The sequence below is a fragment of the Cnephaeus nilssonii genome, assembly GCF_951640355.1.
Source record: "Cnephaeus nilssonii genome assembly, chromosome: 3".
NCBI classification, from domain to species: domain Eukaryota; kingdom Metazoa; phylum Chordata; class Mammalia; order Chiroptera; family Vespertilionidae; genus Cnephaeus; species Cnephaeus nilssonii.
In genome coordinates, this window is record NC_137074.1 from 26,767,031 (window position 1) to 26,789,406 (window position 22,376).

At 33.2% G+C, this 22,376-nt stretch overlaps 1 protein-coding gene across 1 annotated transcript in view; it reads right to left on the reverse strand.

The window, feature by feature from the left end:
• Positions 1-22,376, reverse strand: part of SI (sucrase-isomaltase) — a gene marked incomplete at both ends in the record, with an annotated part of 86,371 nt that overhangs the window by 16,116 nt on the left and 47,879 nt on the right. The window contains 15 exons of the mRNA XM_079767238.1: positions 80-196; positions 284-318; positions 1,295-1,428; positions 4,250-4,388; positions 5,961-6,045; positions 7,661-7,777; positions 8,729-8,791; positions 10,509-10,619; positions 11,368-11,496; positions 13,044-13,169; positions 13,263-13,375; positions 13,475-13,571; positions 15,890-16,058; positions 18,118-18,272; positions 21,510-21,710. Coding sequence (XP_079623364.1) covers positions 80-196; positions 284-318; positions 1,295-1,428; positions 4,250-4,388; positions 5,961-6,045; positions 7,661-7,777; positions 8,729-8,791; positions 10,509-10,619; positions 11,368-11,496; positions 13,044-13,169; positions 13,263-13,375; positions 13,475-13,571; positions 15,890-16,058; positions 18,118-18,272; positions 21,510-21,710 — 1,791 coding nt within the window. The remainder of the gene's footprint in view (positions 1-79; positions 197-283; positions 319-1,294; positions 1,429-4,249; positions 4,389-5,960; positions 6,046-7,660; positions 7,778-8,728; positions 8,792-10,508; positions 10,620-11,367; positions 11,497-13,043; positions 13,170-13,262; positions 13,376-13,474; positions 13,572-15,889; positions 16,059-18,117; positions 18,273-21,509; positions 21,711-22,376) is intronic.

Sequence of the window (22,376 nt, forward strand, 5' to 3'; positions counted from 1 at the left end):
TTCTATTAAAAAATACATATGTTTAGTGGGGCGGGGAGGGGAGGGTTGAGAAAGAAGAGTAAATGCAATAATTACATACCCTAGTGTTTTCAACGTTGTGATTTCTTGAGTATGGATAAAATGCTCCAAGTTGCATCCAGCGGGCACAGAGGTGATATTCCGAGTTATTGAAGAAACCACAGATATCTGCTCCAGTCTAAAATACATTGTTGTATTTAATTAGTTTTCAGTTAGTTTCTTAACATTTATAAGTGATAAAGATAAAGGTAATAGAATTACTTACATATGAAATTCCAAAGAGACTAAATTCCATCATACCTTAAAAAATTAGAAAAAAAATGTCTTAGAAAGCTACAGTTTAATATATATTTTGATGTTTTTTAGGTATAAAGATGTTCCATTTCTAATACCAAACTCTAATTCAAATATTTTTTTGATTATCAACATACTTTTCTATCATTTATTTTTATAATTTTTATACTTTTAAGTTTATAGTGTTAATGACATTTATAAAAATAAAACAGGATATGCATCCTTGACATTTTAAGATAACATAAAGTACAAAGTTGTTATGAACACATTATCATATGAGAAGAAAGTGATAGTGATTTCCTTGATTTCATATTTTATACTAAAAGGCTATCTTTGTAATTATTTAATTATAGGTCTCATCATTTGAAATAAATTGAATTATTGTTGTTAAATAGAATCTTCTGAGGAATGATCACTTTGATAAAATGTGGTTTCCCAACTCTTCTTTTAAAGGAATACTTCTAAGCATTATGTGTTTTCCTTGAAACCTAAATGAATCGTAAAGCATTTTTAAGACCAGATCTCAAACAGAAAAATATCCCTTTGCTCTTTAAAATGATAATGTCTTATTTACTATTTATCCAATCATTGCCAGAAATCTCTTTCTAAATGTGGTTTAAAATATTTAATTCTTTACCACCTATGAGTGATTCTTATTCCCTAGAATCTAGAATTTCTACTCATTTCTATTCTTAGTTTATTATCTTTTCCATCTCCTGTCCTTTCAAACCAAGAAATTGAAACAGAAAGTGATGAAATTATTTTCTCAAAACAAACTAGTTGGAAATCATTAGTTTCTATACAGAATCCCAGATCCTGATTTCTGAACCACTACTTTATCATGGGGCTATTTGTCATAAGATATAATGCCAAAGCATTTTTCTGAGACGCACTTATAAGGTATATGAACAAATGCCAGAAAAAGTGAATACTTAACAGAAAACTCAAAAGAATAATGATAAAGATGGTGACTCTCACATACCAATGATCGATTTGTCCAAATTGTCCCATTGTGCATAGTTATCTCCAAGCCAGTGTCCCCCCCATCGTCCAGCAGTAGGATATGTGGAACGAGATATAACAATTCCTCTCTTGCCAGTTGCCCTCAGCAATGCACTAATCAAAGTGAAGAAGGATTTACATTAGGTATTTTCTTCAAATATTTCTACTTTTGACCACTCCACTCAAAAAAAAAGGATTTGGTTTATGGTAGGTATGTTGGCTCTTATTACAACTAGCTCTTACATGTGAGTCTTCTCTCACTATACTAGAAAATTCTCAGGAGTATGAAGGATATCTTTTTTCTTCCAACATTTACTAGATTGACATACCTGAGTGGCCTGCCTGCATTTATTTATTCAATAGACACAAGTTAAATCAACTATTTGTATTATCAAATCAATCAAACATTTAAAAAATTTTAATGAACTTATTTTATTCTACTTAAATGTATTCTCTTGAATAAAGTTCTAGGTTCTAACTATTGATGGTCCAAACCCTTCTAATTTTTGGCTAATACTTATTCTTTGTATTACTCTGTAGAGAATACTTGCTATAATATCTCTTGTTTTAGAGGCTAGTTTAAAGAGTACAAGTCTTTCCTGGTTCTTAAAAATAAAAGTAATTTTTTTATTTTAAGAATGGAATCTATTGAAAGCCAGGTCAAGAGAATGGAATTTACAAATAAGGTCATTTTTGTCCTCCCCTCCTCACTCTTTGGAGAATGATTTTAATGATTTATTGTGTATTCTAGTGTGAATAATAATGCATTACTTTTTATTACATGCATCTCTCTTTCTCTCTCTGATATTGCATTGTAAGAATATGTAAAATAGAAAAATATATGAAAATTATAGTAGTTGGAAATAAAACGTTTTGTTTTTTTATATTACTCAAAATAAATTGTATATGCATAAGGACTAGAGATCTGCCTCAGAGAAAATACTTCAAATACCAAATTAGGCAGACTTTACAACTCACTAACATGTGATCAACAACATCTAATCATTAATTTGCTATAACTTGGACCACAGTGTTTGTACTGATTTGTTTATATATAGAGCTTCTTCCTTGCGTCCTTGAGATTCCTGAGGTTAAGGACTTTGTGCTAATCTTTTTTGTACCCCTTAAATCTAATATAGTACTTGGCTTAGAATAATAACTCAAGAAAAAATTTAACTCAACATTTAAAACTTCAATCTGTTTAATTTAAATAACAAACATGGTTGAAATCTTTTCTGAAAAATGTATGTACTAGAGCAAAATTAAAACTACTAAATACATGTTTTATGACTTTATATTAAAGGTTGTTCTTCAGAAGATAGTACTGATATCTTCCCCATAATGTTTTTTAATAGTTAAAATAAACCTTAAACATCCTCAAGTACCTTTAAATGTCAACTATTTAAAATTTTACCTACGGTTGCCTTGAATTTATTCATACAACTTTGATAGTTGTAGTGGGATAATAATTGACTCATTTAAATTTAATAAGCTTTTCCACAATGTGTCAGGAACCATCGTAGATTCTCCAGAAGTTCAATTACCTGCCCTCTGAAGAAAAATATTTTCATTCAATTTCCCTTAAATTACATATTTTCATCTTAAAATGCATAAGTTTTGCCAGCAAGATGAGTCAATTCTCAATATTTTTGTTCTTTTTAATATGTATATTTTTGTGGTAAAGTGAGGTTAGCTGAGGATAATTGTTTTCCATTATTATATTCCAGCAGGGTTAATTAAAAAAAAATGCTTTTCTCAATAAAAGGCATTGTTAAGGACCAGTTTATTTACTCTTAAGAATGTCATGTCCTAGTCTTTGTATATGATCTTAGTGACTCTACATTTGGATTTGGTTAACAAATCTGTAGACATTCATTCGTGTAATAATATCTCAAATAATTCACATATTCTGTGTTGAAAAATAGTTTCATGCTAGAAATAGTATAAGCATGTTTCACTGAGTGAGGAAATATTATCTATCTTCTTTATTCCAAAATTATTCTCATTCTTTTACCTACTTCAGTCATATACTAGAGCAGTGATTTTCAATCCTGGATTAAAATTACAATCATCTGATAATTTTTTAGAAATTAAGACTTTTAGGTTATACTATAGAGCAATTAAATCAGAATTTACTGCAAATCTCCAGGCAATTACAATGTGTAATCAAAATGTAATGTTCTAGGGCTGCATTGTCTCATATGGTAGCCACTAGCGACATGGGCTGTTTAATAAATCTAGACTTATTAAAATGAAGTAAAATTTAAAATTCCATTCCTGAGTCATACTAAGCACAGTGTTCAACAGCAACATATAGTTAGTAGCTGCATATTAGACAATCCAGAATTATTGAACATTTCTATCATTGTAGGAAGTTTATTGGACAGTGCCAATAAAGACTTGATACTCAAAGGATGGCCTGTGTTCCATTATCTTTGGCCTCACATAAGAGTTTTATTTTCATATGGACATTAAAGTTTGAGAAGCTCAAGGTCATTCACACAAACTCTAATTTGCTAGTAATGAATTTAAATAACATATTTATCCAAGAATTAATGTCTTAATTAATGATATCAGATTATATATTATTTATTCATTCATTCAAAACTATTTGTTGAGCAACTATTATGTTTTAGGTGTTGTGCTCCTATAAGCTGAGTACATTGTGGGGAACAAAGTAAAATACTCTAATATTCTTTTGAAAATGGGGTAAAATTTAAAACAATGTTGTAGATGAGAGAGAGAGAAAAGAAGAAAGAGAGAGAGAGGAAAAACAATTATTCTAAGTGTTATGAAGGACCAAGTAAGTTACAGAGAACATTGGAAAGAAAAGTGCTACAAAATAAGGACAGCAAAGGACTCTCAGAATAGGTAACATTAAATCTAATATCCCAATGATGTCAAGTCAGAAAGGATAATTATGAATACTGCTTACTCATAAGTAGGTTTCATTTCTGACCAGCCATATAGATTGTGAACATTGTAATGCAAAACTGATGATCCATCATTAAGGATCTGCTCGGTTTCCATACACATGGTTCTGGAATGTAATCCCTCATGTCTTTTTGTGAGTGCTAGAGAAGAAGAAGAAGAAAAAAATTAAAAAAACAATGAAAAAAATACTAATATATTATCAAGTGCCCTATATTAAAATTGTGTAAAAGGCAACTACTAGTATATACTATTTTGGCAAAAACATTACAATTTGCTTTAAATATTATTGATTTTAACCATTTATACACGTTGCCAATGTTATAACAAATGTAAAAAACAGTCTATAATTATAATTGACTAGAGGCCTGGTGCACAAAATTCGTGCACAAGGGGCAGGTATCCCCTCAAGCCAGCCTGAACCCTCTCCAATCCGGGACCCCTTGGGGGATGTCCGACTGCTGGTTTAGGCCCGATTCCAGGGATCGGGCCTAAACCAGCAGTCGGACATCCCTCTCATAATCTGGGAGAGCTGGCTCCTAATTGCTCACCTACCTGCCTGCCTGATCGCGCCCCTAACTGCCCCCTCTGATCACCCCTAACTGTCCCTTCTGATCGCCCCTTACTGTCCTCTCTGCCAGCCTGATCACCCCTAACTGCCTCTGCCTGCCAGCTTGATTGCCCCTAAATACCCCCTCCTTCCAGCCTGGTTGCACCCAACTGCCCCCCCACTGGCCTGGTCACCCCCACTGCCCAGCCTGTTGGCCTGGTCACCTGTCACTGCTCCCCTCTGCTGACCTTGTCGCCCTCACTGCCCCCCCCTGCTGGCCTGGTCACCCCTCACTGCCCCTTCTGTTGGCCTGATCACCCCATACAGCCTGCTGTTTGGTCGTTTGGTTGCCCCTCACTGCCCCTCTTGCTGGCCTGGTCGCCTCACATAGCCTCCTGTTTGGTCATTACTGTGACCGATTTGCATATTACCCTTCTATTAGTATAGATTGTAGTTATCATTGTGACTGGAAATTTGTGAAAATTTTTACTAGAGTCAGTAACAAAAGGAAAACAAGAAACATTAATGTACTCCTAAATGTGTTTTATATTTTACTCATTTAGATGAGAAATACTGATTAAATAGACTTTAAAAAATCAAACTGTAACATAAGGTCCTGGGGTTAAGAACCAACACTAGCTTTTGACTCACTTTTTCTCAGTTTAAGATACTTTTTTTTTTTTTCAGAGATTTGCCATCACTTTATGTTAACAGTTTATGAAGTTTACTGCCCATATAAAAGTATGAGGATGAACACCAAAGGGCAGGACCTTTCCCTCCCACGTTGGGGGCAACCAAAAAAGTGTTTTTATTTTATCATTTCCCCCATCAGTAAAGAAACATTTTTTTTAAAATCTCTATAAAGACTTTCTATTTTTTATTAGAAAGAATATTGAGAATTTCTAAATCTGGGAAAAGTCTTATGAAAATTAAAGTAATGAATTCAAACACTTTAGAAATGTGTTCTTATAGTAGAACATTTTTCTTGATTTTTCTTCCCAAAACAGTGTTAAATAATATTGGCAATAGATTGAAGTGTGGTACAGTGTGAAGATGGGTAGTGAGAATTGGGAATGTGAATCCTGTTCTCTAATCATAAAGTACATAAACCTAATAAGTAAATTAATAATAATATTACATTAAAGTAAAAGCAACAATATTGTACCTGGCATATAAGGTGGATAATTTAGCTCTTTATTTCTGCATGGAGTAGTTGCCCCATTTATAAAACTTGATGGTTCATTCATATCCTTTAGAAAAATGGAAGAAAAGTAAACAGAAAACAAATTTAGAAATTGCATTCTCAAAAGAACTAATTTAGAGGGCCAGTAAGTTCAAGCAGCATATTTCAGTAATGACATTTAATCACTTCTAAGAAGCAAAAAATAAGAAATTTTAATGATACTAAAGACTTTAGGTTAGCTCAGTGTTTCTTTCTTTTTTTTTTATAATTCATTGCTTAGTTTTTGACAAACTTAAAATGTCTATTTTTTTCTGTAATATGTACATAAAAGTGATTTTTTTCTGTTTTCTAGACATAAATAATATGTATGTGTATATACATAATATATATACATAATATATACATAATAGTGTATATTCTCCTATGCACTCTCTTGAACACTCATGCCTTGGATCAATTCCTTTAAAAAAAGCAACACAAAGGTTTGTGGATTTTCAAATCGTAAGATGTAGCTTACAATTACAAAAAACTTCAGAGAGTATCAGAGAACACATTTCAGGATCCTAGTACCCACATATAAAGGGACCATCATCTACATAAATATATATATTAGCTACCATTTAAAGGTTATTATTCCATCTGAAGAAAAATTTGTATTTTCTGGATCAAGATATCTTTCTTGGAGATATTTTAAATGGAATCCCTTATAGTGCATAACTTTATGCGTGAAATAAATCTGCATTTACCATTAATGTAAAAAAGGGATTCTTTATACAATTTTATATTCTCAAGATGGGCATATAACAGCACCTTTTTAAAGGTTTCTTCAAACAAGTAAATTAATGCATACCTGTTACAAAATCAACAAAGAAATATCACCTCCAAAAATCTAGAGAAGTATTATGTAAAATATCTTTAATAAATATTTTGTGTAAACTTTTATGCTATATTAAAATCATATTATTATCAATATTATTAACAATATTTTAAAGTAACACCTAAAAGTATAGTAAGAGATTGTTTGAGAAATAATATTGTCTAACATGTAAGAGGTTATGATTTCTTACACCATAGAGAGTTGAGTGTGAGGTTTATACCTACACTGAATGAAAATAAAATACATATTTATAAGCACTTATGAATAGTTAGAAAATTAGGCTATATTTGTTCCTTGGTCAAATTGAAAATATAACACTTGAATATTCAGAAAATAGCATTCATGTATATAAATTGAATTGATAAAACTGTATCTTAGCAATCTCTTGAATAAGAAAGCTTTATGGAAAAGTGAATGAGCTAATTTTCACAAATATTTTGTTGACATTATTAGAATCTTGTAAGAATTTTGTATAATCAATACACAATAAATAACTTAGAACAGTGATTTTCAACCTTTTTCATCTCATGGCACACATAAACTAAATACTAAAATTCTGTGGCACACCAAAAAATACATTTTTTGCTAGTATGACAAAAATAGGTATAATTTTGATTCATTCATACCAGACAGCTATTGTTGTGTTGGCTATTGTCATTTTTTTATTTGACAGAAGTCAGTGCCTCTGACAAAATAGTTAGGTATCACATATTCTAAAATTTCTTGTGGCACATCATTGTGCCTGCCGTGGCATACCTGTTGAAAGTCTCTGACATAGAATATAAATTACTCAACGTTTACTTACAATCCACAAGCCATCAAACTTCATCTGGTCATTGTAGAAATCTATAATTTCCCTTTCCCACCAATCTGCTGTGGAATATCTGAAGAAATCTGGAAAAGCGACATGAGCTCTGGAAGCCTGTAAAGATAAAATTTACACCAAGAATTATAAAATCAAAAGAGAGACCATGTGCATCTAAGTCAGACATTTGTCTGTCAGATCCACAAGATATGGACAAGTGATAAGAAAGACAACCTGATATCACCTTTAATTCCATAAATGTACATGATTTCCCTCCAAGCACCCAGCAGCGATGGAGAAAAAAGAGAGAGAGAGAACAGTCTGGGCTCTCTTATGGATTGTAAATAAACAGTTCAAAACATACAGAAACGTATTTCAGTGCTTCTCAGAGTGATAGGGAAGTGTTTATACCTTATCCTTAGAGCCCTATACAGTAGCTTTGCCATTGCTGTGCATGGTGAGGAGAATCCTATATAATGAAAGCCTAATATGCTAAGTGTCTGGTTGACCAGTCAACTGTTCAACTAATCAAAGCATAATATGCTAATGATATGCTAAGACTGCTCAACTGCTCACTATGACATGCACTGACCACCAGGGGCAGGCAGTTGATCCATCAACCAGTTGCTATGATGTGCACTGACCACCAGGGGGCAGATGCTCTGACTGTTAGGTTAGCTTGCTGCTGGGATCCAGCAGATTGGAACTGAGCGAGAGGGGCCGGACACGCCCTGTAGCCCTCCTGCAGCCCCTCTCCAGCTGGACAACCTCTCGAGTCCCTTCCCAGCCCTGATCGTGCACCGGTGGGGTCCCTCGGCCTGCCCTGCACCCTCTCACAATCCAGGACCCCTTGGGGGATGTTGGAGAGCCAGTTTCAGCCCAATCCCACAGGACAGGCCAAGCCAAGGGACCCCACTGGTGCATGAATTCATGCACCAGGCCTCTAGTTAGAAAATAAGCCATCTACTTTTTCAGGAAAGCATTCAAAATGGATGATTGGTCAAAGTCATCATTAAATCCATGTGCTGAATTTCTTTTAGTTATATAATTAATGAATGCAAAACTTACATTAACAGCTTCATCTTCAGTCAGACTTCCATTTATCGTTATATTAGGCAAATCTGGCCAAACCTACAAAAAAAAGAAGAAATTGGAAAACAGTTTAAAATAACTTCAGTATGATATGACTGTGCTGTAAATAAATCATAATAGAGTTTTAGAGGCATAATATAGACTCAAGATTCCAGATCAGTAATTTTTTCATTTAGCTTTTTCAGTTTTGTTTTACAATATATGCTATTTTCAAACTACTCCCATTTCCCATATTAATCTCTAATTTAATAAGGTAAATAAGAAATAAAAAGCCAGCTGGAGCAGTAGGTAGTGATTTGGAAACAATTCATAAAACCAAAGGTCTGGGGAAGCAATAATATGAAAACCATATACTAAATTTAATTTAATGTAGTATATTAAAACTGTTTCTATAATTATTCCAGGATTAAAATATAAAAATAGTAAATATATTTTTTTGTAAAAGGTAATGGAGATCTGAGTTGGATGATGTCATGCTGAGGAAAATATCTTTTTTGGTTTCACAGTTTGTACTAAATCCTATTCTCCCTTCCTTCCACCTCCACGACCATCCCTGCCACGGTCTCCTTCCTAACAATGTTTTCCTCCACCTCAACCACAAACACGCAAAAAGGAGACCCAATCCAATCACGCTGAATATCTGGGAATTTGATTCTATGTTGCAGAAATTAGAAAGTCCCATATAAAAATGTAAATTATCCTCAAAGGACTAATTACCTACAAAGGACTTGTTCCTAAAAGTGGAAAAATAGATTAGAGATTAGAAGCATACAGAAAAAGTACAGAAATATAGAGTGACAAGAAAGCAGGTAGAACAAAATCCCTTTTTATGTCCAATAGGTCATACCCTATACTTGCATGTTTCTTGAAATATGATTTTTCACTAAGTTTATCATAGGTTTTTTTTCCCCCATTTTATTTTAACCTTTAATTTTGAAATTATTTTCAAATTTACATAAAAGCTGCAAAAATTATACCTAGAGATTTTCTATAACCTTCACCCTGCTTCCCCTAATGTTCACATATGTAGAACTACCATGCAATGATCAAAACAAAGAGGTTAATATTAATACAATACTATTAACTAATCTACAGGAAATTTTGAACTTCACCACTTTTATCACTGATGACCTATATGTGGTCCAAAATCCACAAAGGATCCCACAAGGCATTTAATTATTTCTCCCACCATGGAATTTTGTATATATTTTTTTCATTCTAGTAATGACTAATGAATATTTTTTCTTCTCTCTTTTAAATGTAAGCCAAATCGGGTATTTTCTTAATTATATACATACCCAGGTCTGAATATTATTGTTTAAATGCAATATAGTGAATTATATTCCTTGTTCAAATTAGAAATATGAGAATAGCTCTTAAAAAACATTGCTTATTTTGTTAATGAAATGTTTTTAAGAGATGTGCATACATTTAAATGACTCTTGTAGTATAGGATAATAAATTGTCATGTTATTAATGGTAGTTTTGTTTTTAAAAAATGAAGTACCAAGAAAGACAATTTAAAGATGAAACAAATATTATTTGGACATACAACTTGTATGACTTCTTTCTCTGTTTCTAATAATTTGGATTAAACTCAATAGTATATATTCTTTTCTTTATTAGTTATTAAACCATTACATTCCACACAATATATATATTTCTCTGAACATGTTTTTAACAGTGTTTTAATTCAGTAGTAACTTTCAATGAAATAGCATGTTTTACATATTTTATTTCAAGGTCAATTCAGTACCTTTGCCCAACAGATATCACTGGTATTAGGCCATTTGATAAAGACATCTTTTTCCTGTCCTCTTTCAAATGCAGGGTAAGGCTTCGTTTCATTTCCTGAAATTGCTGGATCCTAAATTGAAATGAAATACAAACCCCATTACTATGGGATAAAACCAAAGCCTCTTGGGTAGTTGTTATGAAACATTGGAATTTCTCATTACCACATTATCGTTATATTGTACTCTCAGAGACATGGACTAAAAAATGGACTGATGATATAAATTTTACTGTTTTAGCTATGTTCTCTTCTAAATTCCTTAGGAAAAAAATGTAAGAATTTTGGAAATATATTTGCTACGATTTCAAGCAAGATTACTAGAGTTTTTCTTTTGCCTTTATTTTCCGAGTGGGATTTCTGGCCGCTTAGCATACTTCTTGTGAGATATGGATAAAATATGCTCCCCACTGAATCACTAAGTTGAAGGCAAACTTTCAAACATGAGAAATGTAAGACACAGTTCTAGAGAATGATTTGGGAGTTGTATAGGAAGAGAAAATCCATCATCACTTTGTGATAGCTTCTAGTATACATTGAGGCCAGTTTACAGCATGGGTGATTACTAAAAACCAGCTAGCTTTTGACTCCCAGCTTTAGTCTTAGGTCTCTAAAGATATATACCCAGTATAAAGGTATTCTGGTAGCAGCCCATGTACATAAAATGAAGTGTTAAAGGAAGAAAGTTGTTGATTTGGGAGTAAAATCCAAACTTATATAATTCCTATTTTGAAACACCTCCCGTATCCCTAAATCTAGGAGAAAAATCTTAATAAAAGAAAGGTATTAAGACTCCGATGAAATATAAACTGTAAATACAGACCAGGATAATAATGTATCTCATTCCTTCACTTCTTATTCTGTCAACAAACTGAGGCAGGTCACGGAAGTCTTCACCAATTGTGAAATCTAGTTGCCTTTCCATATAATCAATGTCTGTGTATTGTACATCCTGAAAAATATGAGAATTGCAGTAGTGGGGCAAGAATCACAAGCATGAGTGTATCGCATTTTATCATACTTATGAAAACACTAGCAATGTAAAAGTTCCAATGCCTCTTCACTTGATCAGAAAGAGAATTAATCAGGTAATGCAATACTCAGGAATAAAAGTAGCATGTAAGGATGCCAAATATTCTAAGAACAAGTTCACATAAATATTTTGTTAACAGTCCATTTCATAATTTTGATTTAGAAGTCAAAATTCTTTCAAGTCAGTATCTTTTATCATGTAATTCCCAGAGGAAACAGGAAGGCATAGAAATAAAGGATTTATGACATTATAAAATTATGTTAAATGGCAATTTGGAATTTTGTACAGTGTATACAGAAATAGGCATTGCACTATTTCTGGAAAAATAAAGCAAATATAGGGTAATTTCAAATAATTCTAATATTGCCAAAGAGGAAGAAAGGATTACTAGTAAATCCATTAAATAGTGTAAGATTTTTTCTTCTTTTTTTAATCAACAATGTCAATTTTGAAATAATAGCCCAAGCTAATATAAGCAAAACAATGCCTTGAAATAGGTATTTGCAGTTATCTTTAAACTAATAAATGTTTGAATGTTATCATGAAATTTTTAATTAAGCCTAAATAACAAATTTGTTAATTATTTTCTGTTAATAGATGTTAGCTTAATTTTCTTCTAGTTGTTATAAAATATATGACAAATATAGTGGATGGCCCTTTTTATTAAAAAAAATTTGGAAAAAAATCTCCTTTTCTTTAAAAAAATCCCACTTGCATATTTCTATCTCATCCACTATATAGCTAAATCCTCATAATAATATGTTCAGGAACCAGATATTGAATTGTACTATACGTACTCAGTCTTATAATGTGGACCTTCTCATTCTTCTTAGAATGAGTCCTTATATACATCTACCTCTCTAGATTCCCATGCTTAAGTGTTACCAGGCAGATCTCCGGGATTCCTTACTACTAAAATATAAAATTACAGGGAATGATTATTTCTGGATACTTAGGAATATTTATTTTCCCAAACATGGAGGGATAAGGATATTCTGCCAGCCCTCTAATTCTGTAGTCTAACATTACAAGTATCATCTATTCCAGGGCAAAAAGCACAGTTTTACCTCCAATTTCTTCCCTGTAATTTGTTACATTAGTTAATGGAAAGTTCTGTGGACCCTCCCTCTCATCTATCGAGAATATGGGGAATGTGTTGGACTATCTAATCGACCCAATGTTGATGAGAGAAATACAAATGCACAGTGACTTGTTTAATACAACTCTGGGGCATGGAATAGGAGAAAAACAGAAAAAGAAATTGTATTATTACTTTTCCTTTATCAATCTAATAAAGATTTTACATTTTATAAAAATTTTATTTCCAATTTATTAGGTGCTACTGAAAACTAAGCCTTGATTATTGCCAAATGCTTAAAATAATCTTAAAGCACATGTGTTTAATTATTTCATTCTGATTTTCTACAACACATATTTAAAACAGTTTTAAAAGTCTATGTACATACATAGGGGATCCGAGCAGCTGTCATACTTTCATATAATTGCTGAATCTCTGATGTATTTTTGTAGCCATACCGACATAATTGGAATCCCAAAGCCCAATAAGGTGGCATGACTGGTCGGCCAATTACCTTTAAAAACAAAAATAATTTGTGAACTAAGAGAATTACTTATGGAGAGAAATTTATGTGTGTGTTTTTTTCTAAAAACAAACTCAATCATACTTCATGGTATTGCTTTGTTGCAACTTCTGGAGTTGGGCCCAAAAACATATAAAAGTCCAAGATTCCTCCAATTGTGCGGTAAGTTAGAGCAGGAGTTGGCTGAAATGTCACATCTAGAAATTCAAAACATGATTACATTGTTATCCATGTACAAAATATTATTTATTAAAAGTCACATAAAACATGAGAAATTTTAAAAATGATGGTTTTACCCATTGCATTGCTGTTAAGTAAGAGAACTCCATGAGCATTGTCCTCATCTTCCAGAGCCATGTGATAGGGATGAAATCCATAGGAATTTAGTTTATACTAAAAAAATAAACATACCATATATTCAGATGATAAGACCATGTGAAGTTTGTCGATGTAATATTTAAATTCATTATAAGAGTGAGCCTAGAAAGTTAAATGCTATTCCTTTGCACAAACAAACTGAATTAACCACATTTCCCTTAGAAATTGATTTTTTCATTATTAGAACTATGATTGCTTCAGATCATGCAAATAAATATACAGATATGTAATACCCACAAAACTATCTCATATTGATGTAAAAACCCATTGGTTTTAGAGTAATTGGGTTTCTTTCTACAGATTGTATATGTTAATTTATTTTATAAAGTTGTAGTTCTTTTTTCATAATTTAATTCCATAAAAATGATTAAACTATTCAACCTTTTAGGTAATTGTCATGATCATTATCTAAGTTTATATACTTTATATTTAAAATTATAACATATAAACATTTAATTACATTTTAACTAGATTTTTTATATTTTAGAATAAAAGAACTATACTTAGGGTCATTAAATGACTTGCCAAGGGTCACAACACTTATAAGATGATGATCCCCCCAAAAAATTAATATCTCTGACCCATAAGAAATCCAAGTAATTGAATAGCATGTGAAAGAAAATTTGCATAAAGGGTATATTAACCTAATAGTGCCAATGCTAATGTTGAAGGATTTTAAAGAAGTTAAGTTTGGTAAAATATATTTTTTCAATTAGGTATAAATGAAAAACCTCCTTCATAAGCTGAGTTTGAAATATTGTGCTACAAAAAGAGTTGTTTAGGCACCTAATAATAAAAACTCTAGCTAAAAGTTGTAATTAGCATATCATTTAAGTAAGCATCACATGTGGCACATGGAAATAAGCTAGTATTTATAAAAAAATGTATTTTTTCATGATATGTCTAGAATAATTGAGGAGATAGAAGGGCTAGGCAGTCAGAGATGGGACCTGGGGAAAGAGAGAAGAGAGGGGAAGTCCTAGAATCACAGGACCTTGAAGACCTGAACAGGATGTACAGCTTGTTGACTGCATCACAGAGAAACAAAAGGACCTAGAACTGAACCCAGCTAAGGCAACCCAGCTGGGTGGGGAAAGAAGGGCGCCAGAGAGAGATGGGAACTTTAAAATGTAAGGATGTTGCTAAGACAGACAGCTTGCAGATAACTAATCACAAGGCAGTGAGGCCTATAACCAATCCTAACTATGTTACTAAGGCAGAATTCTTTGAAAGGACCAATCAGGGGCTAACAAGGCATCTCTCTCTCTCTCTCTCTCTCTCTCTCTCTCTCTCTCTCTCTCTCTCGTCCCTGCCTCTCCTGTGGCAGTGGATGTGCTCCCCTGTGCCCACCCGGCTTACGGCCATGTGGGACTCCACACATGGACTAATGGACTTGAATTAGCTTGGATGCTGAACTCCACATGGCTGCAACATGGAACGGAAGCTCTGTACACTGGCCTACTGCAACATGGAACGGAAGCTCTGTACACTGGCCTGCTGCATCGTGGAACGGAAGCTCTGTACACTGGCCTGCTTTTGGAACCCCAGCAGCACCTTTCCCAGGCGTGGCTTGGGGGACATGGGACTTTGGAACCTGAGACAAAGAAGCTTCATTGGTAACCTGCTTTGGGCCCTCTTCCTGCTGTGCCCTGCTTCAGGGAGTCTGTCTTTGTCTCAGTGAACTTTGCTTCCGCCTACTGTTCTTGTCCGCAAACTCATTTTTCAATTTTGTGGAGACAACGAACTCGGACCCGAACACCACATTTTGGTTTCATAATTATAGCTGATATTAGTTCTGCAGTGCATTAAATATTCATGATGTGTATTTAATTAATAAGTTGAAACTTTGGGAAAAGTGACATGAGCTTATAAAAACATCTTTTAAAGATGGAACTAGCAGTACAGACTCATAAAAATGCACAACTGCAGCTGTGTGTCATAAAGGAGAAACGTGGCATCAAATCATTAAGAAGTAAAAGAAAAAAAGTTAAAGAGAACTCTATTCAGTTACTTTCTAAAAGCTGGGAGTAAACATGGATTTGGCAGGGAATACTGAATCTCAATGCTCTTTTTCTGCAGTTGAGATAAGGAATTGGGTCACTACCTCACATCTCACTGTACTCAATGTTATTCATCTAATCCTCTACTTTTGCCAGTAATTGATGGTGACGTTTTTGTTTGTTTTTCAAAAAATCATTTTAGCAACTAGGCGATCTCCAGCGTCTCTGTCATTACTTCAATACCAATGAACTAGTACAGGCCTACATAGAAGTGCCTGGGATCCTAATCACGGTCTTAGTTGCCTCATGAGATAGCTGAAAATAGATACTTACACCAGGGGGTTGGTCTCTTGTGAACATTCCCCAAGTGTTCCAGTTTAGATCTCGCTTAAATGCTGTGTGTTCCACTTCCCCAAAACCATATATATATTCTGATGGCAGGCGAGTAGATATTTGAATGAACTGGTCATTAAAAGTAAATCCAGGTAGGTGAGAATCCCAGCTGAAAACAAAAGAAAACCATTACATTTCTGTAAACATTTACAAAATAGTATCACAAATAACAATGGTGATTCTTCCTTGGGTGAGCTCAAAGTCAATAATATTTTCTCTATATACTTTATTGTAAGCAGATACCACATGGTAATAGATAATTATTCCAAAATATATTTTTTTTGGCTAAGTTAAGGAATACCTCAAATATATTTCACATATTCACCATTATCAATACAGGGAGCATAATATGATTAACATGATTATTTATGTTTATCGTTAGACATATATTGCTTTTAAAAATAAAATTAATATGAAGTTATAAATAATATATTACATGGAAGTAACATAGGTCCTAGAAACCTGTTACCTTGAGATATCCCAGTAATGTTTTTTCTACATGTAGAATAAAAACATATCAATATTTAAAAAAAACTATAAGGCATAATTGATATTTTAATTTAAAATTCTCCCTATGTAATGACTAGAACATAAAAGAGGAGGAAAATAATTAGGATTGGCAGTGTAAGAAAATATAAGTATTACAAAGAATTGGGACATTTTTCATTTTTATAGTAATTATGAAAAAGTCTTTACTAAATAATAATGATTCTCAAATAATGATAAGTATACCTTTGCACCAGGACTTTTTTACAAAATGGCTGAGTTTGTTAACCTTTAGAACAAAATTATTCTCATAATAAATTTTTTTTATAATACAGACATGCTTTTCTTTATTATTTGTATCCATTCTGACAATATGTTGTGAAAATATCTAGTCAACATCTTCTCAAAGATAGAATGGCAAGTTTAAATTACATTAAAATATATTTTAGTATACTATGATTATCTATAAATAGAGAATTTCACACAAAAAACAAAACTTTTTTCTTAAATTTATTCATTATGACATAAAAATATCTAGATGTATGTATATTAATTTCCTTTCATTAGTGCCTAGCAGAAATAGTATTAATCAAATTCTAGGACCATTAAACTTTGATTATAAAAGTTCTAATAAAATATTTACATAACACATTTCCAATTACTTATTTTGCTAAAACTCATCATGATTTTTAAGAGGAGTCTTGGTTGGGTTATCAACTTGCTTTGAAAAAAAGTCTGAATATCCTATATAATAAAGAGGTAATATGCAAATTGGCCATTACTCCAACACACAAGTTGGCTGCCCCCATGTGGACACAAGATGCCCCCCACAAGATGGCCAGCAGGGGAGGGCAGTTGTGGGCAATCAGGCCAGCGGGGGAGGAATTTGAGAGGGACCAGGCCTGCAAGGGAGGGTAGTTGGGGGCGAACAGGCCTGCAGGGGAGGGCAGTTAGGGGTGACTGGGTCAGCAGAGTAGGACAATTGGGGGCAACAAGGACTGCAGGGGAGGACAGTTAGGGTACCCAGGCCTGCAGGGGAGGGAAGTTGGGAGGGACCAGGCCTGAAATGGAGGGCAGTTGGGGGGGACCAGGCCTTAAGGGGAGGGCAGTTGGGGGGAACCAAATCTGCAGGGGAGGGCAGTTATGGGTGACCAGGCCAGCAGGGGAAAGCAGTTAGGGGCAACCAGGCCTGCAAGGGAGGGCAGTTAGGGGCAATTGGGCTGGCAGAGGAGCAGTTAGGCATTGATCAGGCTGGCAGGGGAGTTGTTAGGGGGTGATCAGGACGGCAGGCAGAAGTGGCTAGGGGCAATCAGGCAGGCAGGCAGGTGAGCATTTGGGAGCCAGCAGTCCTGGATTGTGAGAGGGATGTCCAACTGCCCATTTAGGTCCGATCCCAATTCATCGATGCATGAATTTCGTGCACTGGGCCTCTAGTGTAATAATAAAATCAATCACATCCAAAGTGTAAATGACATTTTAGGCAATCCTTAATGATAGTCCTATTACGTTCTAATTGTTTAAGTTAAAAATGTTAAAGTAGGTTAACTTATTTAATACAACTAAAACCATTTTTAGTATGATGATACTTTAGCACAGTGAAGGCTGTGGAAATAATCATCTTTCTTTTCCCCTCCTAGGATAAAATCAAGATATTGTTCATTTCAAATAATTCATTCACTTACATAACTCTTCCTGTGCTTCTTCGTCGAATCTGGATGCCAAAAGGATTTTCCTTGATTTCAACATCATAAAGTCTATTTTCATAAGTACTTGTTGGCGTGGTTGGAATGTATAAAGGTACTGGAACTTCATATCTCTTATTTTTGGGGTCATAAATCTATTGCAGATAATAGTAAAAATAGAAATGTTTTGCTCTAGTTTGGTGAGATGTTATGTAAATATTTAAAAAATTAAATGATGTTTCCAACAAGAATATATATAATGCTTGTTTATATCATTCTTAATTCTGTATCTATGGCATATATATACATACATATACCTTATTTTCCGGTGTATAAGACGACTTTTTAACCCAGGAAAATCTTCTATATGCCCAGTCGTCTTATACACCGGAAAATATGGTACATATATTTATTATCCAAAAATGTATAATGTATACACACTCTAAAGGCAATGTTTATTAAAATACATTTCATTTTCAAAATATAATAGAATCTGAAGCTATCAGCTATTACAGTCTGTATACATTTTTGGGGGACACCATATATATATATATATATGTATATATATATATATATATATATATATATATACACATATACATATACATATACATATACATTACATATACAATCCCATATACATAAATGAACAGATAATGAGATCAAATTACCTACTGTGTTTTATGCTTTTTTAAATTTTGTAATTCTTTTTTCAACAAAATGATAAATCATCAAAATCAGCTTTTAGAGATAAATAGTCTCATATATGGAGATACAAAATTATTTATCACTTCTGTTTAGACATAGTAGTTGTTTCAAAATTTTTGTCATATGTATGATCCTACATATTAATGTAAATATACATTTATTCATGCCTTCATTTCCTCAGCACATTTCTTAAAAGTAAAGGATTTGGTAAGAGTATACTAATATTTGTACGGTCCTTGATACCTATTTGTAAACTGTTTGTCAGAATTAGTGTACTAATTAATATTCTCACCAAAATGTGTGCTCTAGTACTGTTTTATGGTACATTAAAAATGTTTCTTTTTTAAATTGTCCTTTATTTCCTTGACAATGTTGACCAACGTTTTTCTACATGATTATTCAACATTGAGGTTTCCCATTCTTTGAATTTGTCTTTTATTCTTCTGATTGTTAATGAGTGTATTATAATATTTTTATTTCCAATTATTATTTCTTCTATTATATGCATGTTTTTAGATCTTAATATTTTTCTTGTTTGCATAAGTTGAAATTGCTTGCTTTTTATGACCAAGGTGTCAGATATTTAGCCATTTTTTGTCTTCTCATTTTTATAGTGTTTATTTGTTGAAATGTAGTTGTTTACATAGGAAATACATAGATTTTTATCTCTGAGTTTTATGTCTTTATTATATCTATGGTTTGAAAGACGTTTACTAGCCAGATACAAGATAAATATGCAGCTAATTGTTTTCTGGGCTTATGTTTGAATTACTTAATTTATTTATATATATATATATATATATATATATATATATATATATATATGTGTGTGTGTGTGTGTGTGTATATATATATATATATATATATATATATATATATATATATATAAAAGGCTAATATGCAAAGTGTCCCCTTAGGAGTTTGATCGCTCACTATGACATGCGCTGACCACTGGGGGGCAGCATGGAACAAAGGAAGGCCCCAGTAGGCAGCTGAAAGGCCCCTATCAGCCCTGATCTCCAGCCAGGCTTAGGGACCCTTCCCATGCGTGAATTTTGTGCACTGGGCCTCTAGTACATATATATAAAACTACATATATACATGTTATCATTATATGTTATATATACATATATATTTTATGTCATCATTTTGTGATAAATTGTGAGGTATTCTAATGGCAATTATGCTGTTTTAATTTTGTAAATGTTTATTTTTTAGATAATTTTTAAATATTGTCATTGTCATATGTTTACTTTTCCAGGTAAATATAAAGGTTTTGTTATTAAGTCTCCAATAATATTCCATTGAGATTTCTATGAAAACTATTTTAAAGCATCAATTGATAAAAAATGAGTTAACTTTTTAAAAATTTAGTGTCAGTTAGGATTTCTCAGTACTTATTTAATATCTATCAACACTTTTTAATACTTATTTTTTCTTATAGTCAGTCAACTCACTTCTATGCCTTTAAATATTTTTAGTATTTATATAATTGTTCTTCTCATTTGATTTTGCTAATTGGATTTGCCACCATTTCAAGTTCTATATGGTGAATGATAGTGAACAATAAAACATTTTTTGGAAACACATTTTATATACAGTCATTTTGCTGATATTATCATTTGTAATAGTGTTGTTTTTATTGGATTCTTTTGGAAGTCTTAAGTAAAAAATAGATACATATAAGTGTAACTTTTGAAAGAAATTGGTATGTATTTTGTATGTCTTAAGGCATTAAACAGAAAATTTAGATAACTGTGTAAATATAATGGAAATAGTAAGAATCCTGTTTTGCTTTTTTAAAAATTTTATTTTAATGATATTAGCAGCATAGTGCATTCTAAGTGATTTATCTATTTAGCAATAATTTATATATATAAAAGGCTAAGCGACTGTATGACAGTCTGACCGACGGGAGGTATGACATACACTGACCACCAGGCTCAAACACTCAACGCAGGAGCTGGGAGCTTCAGTGACTTGGCAGCAGCAGTTCTTTGCTGACACACCCCGGAATCAGAGGGAGGGAGCCTGATTTCTCGCAGGGCCATGCGATTCCACCTTCGGCCATGGGTTATGTTGTTGCTGGGGCACTGTCGGCCCCGCATCTGGTTTACTGCACACTTGCATTTGTGTCCCACACTCTGTACAACAGCAACTTTGCAGAGTGCCCACTTACACTCTGGGACCCCTTGAGGGATGTTAAACAGCCGGTTTTGGCCCAATTGTCACAGGCCAGGCTGAGGGACCCCACTTGCCGGAGGGACCCCACTCATTCCACAGATGCCCTTCGAGCCCTGGCACTGCCCAAGGTGTGGCCGGCTGGGGAGGGACCATGGGAGGTTGGCTCCAGGGCGTGTCTGGCCCATCTTGCCCAGCTCTGCCCTGCCAGCAACCTTCTAATTAATTTCCTTTTAATATGCATGAATTTGTGTGCCCAGGCCACTAGTTTAAAAATATTTTTTAAAATTTATCTTTAGTGTTGAAAGTATTATAGGTATCCCCTTTCTCACAATTGACCCCTTCTAGCCCACCCCAATCACCCCAAAAATTACTATTATATGCTTATTCACAAAGTTAACATAAATGAGAAGCTTTATTTAATGTGCACCTAGCTATAAGCTTTATAGAAAAATAAGTCATCAATCCAATTAATAATACTTAATTATTTACACTAAACATACCTTGAATTGCAGCATGTCATTTTTGTGATATTTCACCTCCACACGAAGAGTTGAGATAGGTTCTGAAGGTCGCTTTATTCTAGCATTTGCAGTATTCAGCTGGAGGTCAGCAGTTATACCCATTGATGAATATTCAGTTGAAGTGACTAAATAAGAGTTGTCATTTCTAGGAAAGTAACAATCTGGTGCTCTGGACATAGTCTGAAAACACAATATATGTTTATTGACAAACACTGTAAGCAATGTAATATTTGGCTCTTAAAAATGTAAGGTAAACATGCTTAATCACATGATGTTTGCTTTACAGATTTTATTGTTTAATATAAAGTGAAATTGCAGTCACAACATAAAATATCTATTATGTAACTCAAGATACCATGTACTAAAATACTATAGACAATATTTGTATTTTAACTCTAAAAGTAGACCAGTAGAGCAGAAAGATCAAATTTCTATTTTCAACTCAGAAAATAGAATGATTGTGTAGTCTTTGCAAAAATTAAGTATATTACTCGTAAATTTTGATCCATGCAAATTTTGATCTTTATACTGACTATTGCCCTTTGTGTGTTAAACAACCCTCAAAAGGGCAAGTACTTAAAATTATTTTCTTCTACTTATGCAAAACTATAATATTCCTTATTTCATGACTGGTCCTTATATTGGTCAATTACAACTTGACCCGTACTTGAAATAAAAATACTGACCAAAGATCAGAGCTAATTGGTTTACATAGGGGTGGAACATAGGATCTAAGAAAAATAATAATAATTGTGGCACTAACTACTAGTTGATTACCATAATCCATTATTCAATCTTTCTTATTTATTAAATTACTCGAGGTCCAGTGCATGAAAATTCATGCAC